We start from the raw sequence: 10,969 nt of genomic DNA, 5'->3' as shown, positions 1-10,969 counted from the left end.
GCACAGTAGTAAGCACCAGCTTTGTTGGTCATGGATGCCAAAGGTCATCTTACTCTTTCCTTTTCATGGCAAATACTATGAGAGCATTGGATCTAGTCTCTAAGAATTTCAGGACTTTCAGCTAGGCAACGAGGAGGGCTAAACTAAAGGACCTCCAAGGTCCCTTCTGACTCTAACTCTTTCTCTGGTCTATGGGTGATGGTTCTCCTTTCTGTCAGCCAAGTTAACATGATACAGTAGAAAAAATGTTGCAGTTTGAGTGCTTTCTCTAGAACTTACTATCAGCATGACCTTGGGCAAGTCACTGCCTCAGAAAAATGAACAGATGGCCTCTAAGGTCCCTTCTGGACTACTAGGTGATATAGTGGATAGAATTTCTTCCCTAAAGTCAGGAAGGCTCATCTTCCTGAGTTCAAACCTGGCCTCAGAAACTTACTAGGTATATGACCTTGGACAAGTCACTTAACTCTGTTTTCCTCAGTTTCCTCATCTATAGAATGAACTGGAGAAGGAAATGGTAAACTACTCCAGTATCTTTGCCCAGAGAACCCCAAATAGGGTCACAAAGAATCGGACATGACTTAAAACCATGAATAACAAGGTCCCTTCCAGTTCTCGATCTGTGATCTTATGATCCTGGCATTTTCCAGATCTAACTCCATGACAATTCTATGAAGGTGCCAGAATATGTAGCAGGTACAGCCTTGTTCACACACTTGCTCCTCTAGGAAGCTCTCATCTCTGCTATTAAATAATACTAAGGGCTACAGACTATCATAAAAATATAAAGTCTGTTCTTCATGGCCATCTTCAGCTCTGATATTCATAGCGTTCCAAATAAGATAATGTATATCAAAGTGGTTTTGCAAAGTATAAGTGCTATAAAAAAACCTAAGGGATTACTCTATTAGGGGCCAGGGACATGTCCTCAGCCCACCAAAGACCTCTGGTGTAAAGCCACCTTCATCTTCCAGGTCTTTGATTTCTGATTCCCATTCACTTGGTGAATTTGCCAAGCCTGAATCAGTCGAAATGACCTTGTGAAGAGCCCAGATGACTCAGGAAGCGCCAGGCCAACAGCAGGACACACAGTGAGCAGTTTAAAGGAACTTCTGGCGCAGGGCTATTCAGGCAGGCCCCAACTGTCTGGCCACTTTTTACTATCCAGTTTAGAGTCCCCTTCCTGTTCATTGTCTGCAGTGGTGGGAGGGGGACATCAGGGGTTGGGAGGCTCAGAGACTTTGAAGTTAACGACTTCTTTTCATTTCTCTCAGCTCCGGGCCTGGCCAGTTCTCAGCAGCCCTCCCATTGTTCCTAGCAGCTGTTTCCATAGCATTCCAAAGCTCTGGGAGAAGGAAGAACAGTCTCCTTCCTACTAAAGACAGCCTCCCCTCCTCAACCTTGAATGAATGAATGAATGAATGAATGAATGAATGAATGAAGCATTTATTAAGTACATTTATTAAGTACTTTTATTAAGTACATTTATTAAGCACTGTGCCACGTACTGGGTGTACAGGGAAGTAAGAGATCACATTCTAATTGGGGAAGACAGCCCTTTTAAGAGTTCAGCTACAGACAGGGTTTAAAGCAGATGGAAGTGCTGGAGAGTGCTAAGGGTGAAGCAGGGCCAACAGAATGGCCTAGAAAGATCCTTATCTTCTGTGACAGGGTAGAGGATAAGGCCAACTGATCCTCCATCTTATCTAAAGGATTTGAGGTACTCTGATCAATAAAATGATGCACAATAATACTCACAATGAAAAATGCTATCCACCTCCAGAGAGAAAACTGATGAACTCTGACAGCAGATTGAAGCATATTTTTCACTTTATTTTTCTTCCTTTTTTGTTGCAACATGGTTAATATGGAAATGTTTTACATGACTTCACATATATAATGGATATCATATTTTGTACTCACTCAATGAGTCAGGGAGGGACTGGAGGGAGAGAAAATTTGGAACTCAGAATAAAAAAAGAATGTAAAAAAACATGATTGTACTGGATGATTCCTAGTGCATCCAAGGGAAGCCAGGACACTCTTTCTGTCCAGTCACCCTGAATGGGGTCTGGAAGTCCTCAGAGGATAAGGAGAAAGGGAGGAGGGGAAGGCAGGATCCTTGCAGATGACTCTTCCCACTTGACCTCCCCATAGGGTCCAGGCAGTCCAGGGGGAAGGGGAAGAAGGAGAGAAGGGAAAGGAGAAAGGATGCTCCCTGTTCCACCCCACCCCACCCCCTCAGGTGCCCCATGGGATCTCTTTATTGGAAGCCTCTTTCCCTTAGGACTATAGCAAGGATCCAGTTAGAGGTTTAAGACCTACCCTATATTGAGGTCTTTTTGGTAAACCAAAAACCCAGCTTCCTGGGTGGGTCCAGACAGAATCAACAATGATTCAGCTTAGCATTGAATGGCATCATATACTAGTACTAGAAGACATATAAGACCCCCAGAAAAATGACCCCAGTCCCTGAAGGATTTGGTTTGGAACTCTAGGACATGAGCCTAGCTGTATGATTGGTGACTGAACAGTTAGATCCCTTCAGTGTAAATAAGAAATCTCCTGAAGTAGCTTGTTGTTCAGTCATTTTTCAGGAGTATCTGACTCTTCATGGGGTTTTCTTGGCAAAGGTACTAGAGCAGTTTGCCATTTCCTTCTCCTAGCTCACTTTACAGATGAGGAAACCAGGGCAAACAGGGTTAAGTGACTTGCTTGGGGTCATACTGCTAGTAAAATATCTGAGCTAATTTGAACTCAGGAAGATGAGTCTTGACTCCAGGCCTGGTGCTCCATTCAATGTAGTTGCCCTATGGCTCCACTAACAGGGACCTAATTATATACTCAAATAGCTATTTATATCTGGCTGGCCCCAGACTATATTTCCCATCTCATTCTGCCACCTGAGCAGACATCAATACTCCTACTTTTTTTTTTAACCTTTAGTTCTAGGCTCAGCTATCAATCAGTACTACTAGGTATTGGTAGTTGACTAAATGTCTCACCCAAGGTGACTCAGCTAGTAGGGCTGGAAGGTGAAACTTGTACCCAGCTCTTAGAGTTGACAAGCCCTTCCCTTTCCCACCCCCTCCTTGCCCCTCTATCAACTACCCTACCCTGTGATAAGCCTTCTCTCTGCAGGGTAACAACTCAATTGTTAGGTTGGAGTAATCAATCACTAAGCATACCACATAGTCACATGTATCGATGAACCTTAGCAGATTTAAATACTTGGGGGAGAAGGAGGAGAAACCTTGAAACCTGATAAACCATCCTAAGTACCCTATCTGGGCCATCACTCCCCACTCCAACATAATCATTCATTTCTCACTACTAGGACAGGTAGGTAGTATAGTGGAAACAGTGCTGGACTTGGAGGCAGGAGTTTAAATGTGACCCTAGACACTTAGTTGTATGACCTTGGGCAGGTCACTTAACCTCTGTTTGCTTCAGGTTCCGTATCTATACAATGGGTATAATAATAGTACCTTCCTCTCAGGGTCGTTGTGAGGGTAAAATAAGATAATAATTGTGACATCCTTAAGACAGTGCCTGGCACAATATAAAAGGGCACGTATTTGCAAGAAGGAACACCTTTTCAAAAACTGAAGAAAGGAGAATCTGAAAGGGAATCAGGTTGAGGTGATTTTGAATATGGAGTTGAGAAGAAAAGAAGGTTGTAACGAAAGACCTCAAATTTTTTTTTAAGTAAAGTATGAAGCAAGTTCCAAAGGATAAAAATGTGGGAAAGGTCAGAGGGGTGGCTTAAGAAAAGCAGAAGAGATTTGAGAATGGGATAGAAATTCAATCAGAGAAGAATAAAAAAGATTGTCATGCAGCAGTGAGGGCCCAATTGAAATGACATAACATTAATTTGTCATGGACCCAAACATATCTAACATATAAATTGAAATTCCCAAATATAAATGAAGGCAATCCTTGAAAAAGGAGAAAGAGAGAGAGAGAGAGAGAGAGAGAGAGAGAGAGAGAGAGAGAGAGAGAGAGTGTGTGTGCTTAGGTTCAGGAGGAAAAAATCCACCATCATCTGGGAAGGGTGATATATCTGGATGTAGTGAATTTCAAGGGAGAAGTAGCTGAGTGATGGTTGAGAAGAAACATCAAAATTCTTCCCCCTGGTCCAGCGTGTAGTAGCCACCCAGTGCTGGTGGGGGTGATCAGAGCTGCAGGATTTTAGGAAAGGGAGTTACCCTAATTTCGAAGGGCAGCTAGGTGGAGCTGTGAATAGAGTGCTTGGTCGAGATTTAGCAAGACATCTTTCTGAGTTCAAATACAGCCTCAAATACTTACTCCATGACTCTGGGCAAGTCGCTTAACCCTGTTGGCCTCGGTTTCCTCATCTGTAAAATGAGCTAGGAGAAGGAAATGGCATAGCATTCCAGTACCTCTGCCAAGAAAACCTCAAATGGGGCCATGAAGAGGCCAACTTGACTGAAAAAACGACTGAGCAGTTTTCTCTGATAACAAAGAGATGTAAGTGTGAGAGGAAATGTTATAATATGAAGGACTGTATGTGTTAAGTATCATGAAATTTCTTAACAATTAATGGGGCCTTCCATAAGGTATAATGGAATGCAAGGAAGGGCAGGGTGAAATGATGTTTTTGATACCTCATTTCTGATTTGGTACCTTTTGGAATAAAAGACTCAGAATATCTGACAATTAACAAAAGATTCACTTAGGATTCTTAACTCAGATCTTTATCCTGCATACCTGCCTCTTATATTCAGCTGAGCTGTTTCTCACGGTGGTCTATCAGTCAAGAATCAAGGAGCTCTTTGTGGGTTTTTTGGTGGTGTTTTTTTATTTTATTTTATTATTCTAGCCGATTCCGTGTTTTCTGTGGCTCTCCCCCATGCCTGGAATGCTCTGCCTCCTATGATCTGATTACAGTCCTCCCCGACTTCCTTTCAGTCCCAACTAAAATCTCACCTCCTACAAGATTTCCCTATCCCTTCTTAATTTTAGTGCCTTCTATTATTTCCTACTTATTCCTATATATAGCTTGCTTTGTCTATATTGGTTTCTACATCTTCCCCCGTTAGATCGTAGCTCCTTGAGGACAGGGACCGTCCTTCTGCTTCTTTTTGTATCTCCGGGGTTTAGTATAGTGCCTGGCATATACTAAGCGCCTAATAAATGCTTATTGAATTGAACTGAACTGAAAGAGATCTGGAAGCCTTGTCAAGGACCCTGAGACCTGACCTATTTCACCTTTCAAGGAAAAATTAGCCTAACGGGCATCCGACAGAGCCTTGGATATCGTTCCCACCACCTTTAATTAGGGTGAGGAGGTGAGAAGAATGAGCCACGTAGGAATGAAGACGAGGGAGTGGAGAGAGGTGGTCTGGTTGGGTCCTTTTAATCGGGTTCTCCTTTATCTCAAAGGATTTAAATCCGCTGAAGTCAATATCGTGATTCCTTAATTAACCAGTCTAGTAGAAGGATTGCCTTAGGACATCCTGCCAGGAGGACGCTCGTCGTGGGGTGGGGTCTTGTGTAGAGGGGCAGGGAAGGGCCTGGAGGTGGGGTGGAGTCCGTAATATCTGGATGAAGTTCTGCCTCCCCTCCCAATCAGCTGAGCGACCCTGGGTAAGCTTGCTTCCCCAAGCGTACTGTAACTGCTCACTGAGGAAATCCGACGTCCCGACCCAAAAGAAAAGGAGAGGGGCAACTCCATAGGGCGTCACTGATCCAGAATTTATTTTATTTCAGTGTGTACAAGCCAACATCCCCCACGCTCCTGCTCTAAGGGGAGTAGGAAAGGATTTCAGGCAGTCCTGGATGGACGGTTCCCCTGAACCGACGGCGCCAGCCAAAGAAGGTTAGCAAGTTTATGCCATCCTCCCATGCCCAGGGTGGGATGCAGAATTGGTAGGGGACCACGGCCTGAGGGTCAGGGCTTAGGGTGGAAGCTTGGTGCTTGAAGGAATGGGAGAAGGCCGGACAGCGCCTAAGACTTAGGACTCCCCAACCCAAAGCGGAGAGAGAAAGAGAGAGAAAATTTGAGGGCGGGGCTGGGAGAAGGGAGGGAGCCGGAGGCTCGGTGGAAGAAAGACTACAATCCCCATCAGCCCCCAGGGATCCGGAGCGGCGGCGCGTGCGCGAGGGGCGGCCCCCAACACCCCCAGTGAGGGAGGGAGGAGGTCCCCCGGCGACCGCTGCCGGGGCCGGGAGTCAGCTGCGGCGGGACCCGTGCGTGCTGGGGCTCCGCGGCCGAAAGTGGGCTCGGGCTAGCAGCAGCCACTGGCTGCGTGGGAGCCAGCCCTGCGCGGCTGCGGAGCGGAGCCGGCCGTGGGGCGCGCGGCGCCAGCTCTAGCGCTGGGCTGCCGGAGCGGGAGGCTGCCCGCCCGCGGCCGCAGCCCCCGGCGCCTGCAGCCCAGACAGGGATGCGTGAGTTTCTCCTCGGCTCCCGGGGCAGGATGTGGGAGTAGGACAAAGGCTGCCCGAGGGGGCGGGGAGAGCAGCTGGCCGGAGCGCCAGTCCGGGGCTCGGCTAACGGAGCCGGGCAAGTTTGCCGTGCCCTCTCCCCACTTTATAACTTGTAAAAAAAGAAAGAAAACCAGAGCCCTGGAGTGGAGAGTAAGAGGGGAGGGGGCGTTGCCCCGTAGCAAAATGGGGGCAGGGGCGGGGGAAGGTTCCCCGGCATTCCAGGGGCTCGCAGCCCAGCTGGTGCGCGGCCCCCTTTGCCCCGGGGCCTGAGGGCGGGTGCGGGAGCTCGGGAGTGACCCCCCAGCCCCAGTGAAAGTTGCCTCTCTGTGCCCAGGTGCACCCTGAGGTCCCCGGCAGCCCCGCACCCCAGCACAGAGAAGCGAGGATGGATGAGCGGTGGTGGGAAGGACACCTGGCACTGGATATCCACTGTACGCTCAGAGAAAAGGTCAGTTTCTCGCCGCCCCTCTCCCTTCTTTGCTGACCGAGCTGCTCTTTTGGGGGTGACTGGATGGTTGGCTCTCCCTTTCGCCCTCCCACGGTAGTCCTGGAGCTCAGCTCTGCCGGGTGAGAACTCTGAACTCCGACTTTTCTTTTATTGGTGGTCTGTCCTGCTCATTTATTGCAAGTGCCTGTTGTGAAATTTTAACCAGAACGTTGTGCATATGGATAACTCTTGAAGTTTATAAATTAGCGACCTTCGAAAGCAAAAAAAAAAAAGGGGGGGGGGGAAACAAAACAAAAAAAGTCCTAAAAAACAACTAATCTCCGTGGGATGTGAGTCTGCATCCAGGGGCTGACTACCCAACCCACAAGCCAATTAAATTGACGGCTGCAGACGCCTTGGGGGAAAGAAAGCTAGGCTGTTAGTAAAGGAGACACAAAGCCCGGTGGCCAAGGCTAGTGGCAGAAGGGAGAAGCAGGTGGGGAAAGGTAACCAAACATTCAGCAAGATGAAATATGATCTCTATCCCACCCTCTCTTATCCACCTCCAACCCCCTCTCCATATGGGCATTGGAAAACTAAAATGGAACAGATAGGCTAGAAGCACCTGTCAGTGCTAGTACCCACATTTCCTAGAGTTTAAGTAATTGGTGAAGGAAAATGGATTTTTTTTTCTAACGGCATAGACCAGTGTCCTCCTCAGGAAATAGAACTTATAGTCTCCTGATCTAATCTTACTTTTGACTTCCAATGGGCCTGATAGATTTCACTTATTTGACTTGAGAATGGAGACAGAAGCTCTTGAGTATTTTCTTCTACCTGAAGAGCAGTTTTATTTAAACCAGTTAAAAATATTTGTCCAAATCCTATGTGGTAGAAAGTCTTGGATTTTTTTTTTTGCAACCTTAGTTGTGTTTTCTCTTGAACACTCATTTGGTATCAATAGCTTAACTCTTGTTTAGAGAGAAAAAACTATTTTCTTTTGTGAGTTAAAAAGTGAATGGATAGCTCATCCTGGCATATCAGGTGAATGTAGCTATAAAACTGACTTCACTGTTATTAGTACATCCCTAAGTTTCTTTATTGCCAGCAAGTTCTTTTCCCTTAGACCTTTTTAACAGATGTTAAAATACTAAAAAAAGCCTAAAGGTATTGTGAAATAGTGGGTCCAAGTTCCACTTCTACATTACACATCACTCTCAGTGCCTCAGTCAGTAATATACTATGGGTTGGCAGAGAAGGTACCAATGTGCATTGGTAGAGGGAATTTCCTTATTCAGGAGTTACCCTGTATTAATGAAATCACAGATATAGGCCCTATGGTTCCCTCTATCCTTAGGTGGAGCATAGATTTAGAGGTAGAAGGGAATTTAGAATTCTTCTAATCCAACTCCCCACATGGGAAGCTAAAAGGCAAAGGAAGAATTGGTTCATTGATCCTTGGCTAGAAAAGTGAGGATAATCCAGGGGCCAGAGGATGTCCCACTCTTCTGAAGGGTTTATGTTTTTGAATCTTTCCCAGTCTTGAGTTTTTGTTGATCTTCCAGCTCTCATTGTTCTTGGAAAAGCCACATTCTATGGAATGTTATAGAAGCTGTTTAGTACCTCACTGAGTCTTATAGTTGAGGAAAACTGAGATCTGAAGATATTAAGTGACAATCAACTTTTACTAAGTGCATACTCTGCCAAGGGCTATGTATACCAAATTTTAGGGATATAAAAATCTTCCAAGGCTTTGTCCTCCTGTCTCTAAATTCCTATTGATAGATTTGGCTTTTATATCACCCACGCATTGTATCCTTCTCTCTCAGGTAGCCATCCCTTACAAGAAAGAGTAAAAGATACAGTTCCTGCCTTCACAGTTTGTAATCTAATGGGGAAGAATTATCTAAGCTACTGTTTTAAGTAATAATGCTTAACATAATACTCAAGTATAATAATACTTAATGCTGTAATTCAGGTGAACAGTAGCACATTTTGCAATATTAGGGGAACAGATGCATTAACCCTTGCCCTTTTGAAGAGAGACGTTTAAGTTGAATTAGCTCAGTACTGCTCTATGAAGGGGAGAATTAGAATAAAGATTTTCTGCAAACAAGGTTGATTTGCCTTCATAAATAGTCACACCAGAGCTCTTCCACATGGAAGAGTAAAGCAAAGTAGCCCACACAAGAATTAGTCCTGTGACCTTGGCCTCAGTAGAACTAGGTCTAACCATCTAAGCTAGTCAGCCTCTCATCAGCTTGGATAATGGGGAGTTGACTTACCACTGTAATCGGAAACATTCTTTCTTTCCTTTCATTCTGGGAGACCCTTTTCAGATTCCCTGACCCTCCTTCCTGTTCAGACTAATAGGGCGGTACTTCACCTTGGCCTGGTAGTCACATGCTTTAAACACTCAAATTCCTTCTTCTGTTGGATCCGTCTCTGGCCTCATTAACTTGACTGTGATTAGGAACAGGCTTCAAAGTCTGACATCTGAGCTCTGCGCTTGGGAGAGCTGGGACCTCAGAGCTTCTTCCAGCTCAGTGCTCTGGGATGGGTGGAATGTCCCGTTCCACTGAGTATGGATAAGAAATTGTGATGAGGAAGGAGGTGCCTGGAAAACTTGGGAGTTCAAATCTATAAGTACTTTCTCACAGTTTCAGTTGATTCTGCCAAGTGTTGCTGTGTAAGGGGGAGAATTAAAATGAGGATTTTCTGCAAGGTCAGGATGCCTTTCTAGTCACACCAGGGCTGTTCAATTTAACCTTGAATTAGCTTTGACTCTTCTCAACCCCTCATCCCACATGTCCTATCCATTGCCAAATTAATGATGTTTCTGCCTCCACATATTTTTATCCAGTCCCTCCTCTCCATTCCCACTGTAACCACTGTCCTTTAGTCCCTCCTATCACCTTACCTAGATGATCTTAATTGCCTGTTAACTGATCATCCTGCTTGTAGTGGATCCCCTTTTCAGTCTCTTCCTTCATACCACTGCCTGAGTCATTTTCCTAATGTTCCACTCTGATATCAGTGGGTAAACATCTCCTGTAGACCCTCCGAATTCATAAGTACAAAATAACTCATTGTTTTCCCTCCTTCTCCCAAGCCCACCTCTTTCATCATCCATTCTCTTTCTCCTTATTCACTGGCTCCCCCATCCTTAACTCCCCTTAATGCTGTCACCCCTCAGTCTGTCAGCCTATATCTTTTATTCCTTCCTGGGCAAACTTCCAGGAAAAGTTATCTGTACTTGGTGCCTCCACTTTTTCATCTTCAGAAATTGAGTTCGCTTCTGAAACTTCTCCACTTCACTAATATTAGCAATAAACTATTTAGTAAATCTAATGACCTTTTCTTAGTTCTCATCCTTCTGGACCCCACTAAAACTTTTATTACTTAGCTATTCCCCTACTTCTGGATACTCTTTTCTCCCACCGTGCCTTCTGCACTGCTACTCTCTCTTGGTTTTCTTCCTGGCCTCTCTGATTTTCAGTGTTCTTGACTGAATCATCATGTATGTCCTACCACCCAACTATGGAGATCTTCCAAGGCTTTGTCCTCCTGTCTCTAGATTTCTGTTGATAGGTGTGGCTTTTATATCACCCACACATTATATCCTTCTCTCCCAGGTAGCCATATTTTACAAGAAAGAATAAAAGAGAAGAAAGAAAAAAAGATCTATAGAACTAACCCAATATATTAAAAAAGCCTAATCTTATAATTAGTGCTTAACTTCCTTGGTCCCTCACTCTGCAAAGAAGGGGAAAAAAAGATTCTTTTTTTAAAATCTTTTCAGATTTCATGGGCCAGAGATAATCTTTCTTCAGATAACTACCAATTCTATATACCCAGCCTTCCTGTCAGGCATCACCCTGCCTGCTGGATATCACCTGGATTTCTCCAAGTTCCTCATGCTTAGAATGTTCCAAAAGGGTTCATTTTGTAAAGCACTTAGCACAGTACCTAGCACCACATAAATGCTTATTCCTTTCTCCTAAATCCACCCCTCCACCAAACTTCTCTATCTCTGTTAGAGGCGTCCCAACCTTTCCAATCCTCCCCCCCATTTGAGACCTTGGAGTCATC

At 45.0% G+C, this 10,969-nt stretch overlaps 1 protein-coding gene across 2 annotated transcripts in view; it reads left to right on the top strand.

The window, feature by feature from the left end:
• The first annotated feature begins 5,768 nt into the window (after positions 1-5,768).
• CCNJL (cyclin J like) overlaps positions 5,769-10,969 on the top strand; it is a 50,347-nt gene continuing 45,146 nt past the window's right edge. The window contains exons 1-2 of one of the 2 annotated variants that reach the window (XM_072630883.1): positions 5,769-5,842; positions 6,785-6,898. In XM_072630883.1, the coding sequence (XP_072486984.1) occupies positions 6,836-6,898 (63 nt within the window). In that variant the 5' untranslated portion in view covers positions 5,769-5,842; positions 6,785-6,835. Of the gene's footprint in view, positions 5,843-6,266; positions 6,412-6,784; positions 6,899-10,969 lie in introns of those variants that run through there. The other variant, XM_072630884.1, reaches the window with a different exon arrangement.

The sequence above is a fragment of the Notamacropus eugenii genome, chromosome 1, assembly GCF_028372415.1.
Source record: "Notamacropus eugenii isolate mMacEug1 chromosome 1, mMacEug1.pri_v2, whole genome shotgun sequence".
Classification (NCBI taxonomy): domain Eukaryota; kingdom Metazoa; phylum Chordata; class Mammalia; order Diprotodontia; family Macropodidae; genus Notamacropus; species Notamacropus eugenii.
This window is presented reverse-complemented; position numbering and strand designations above follow the sequence as displayed.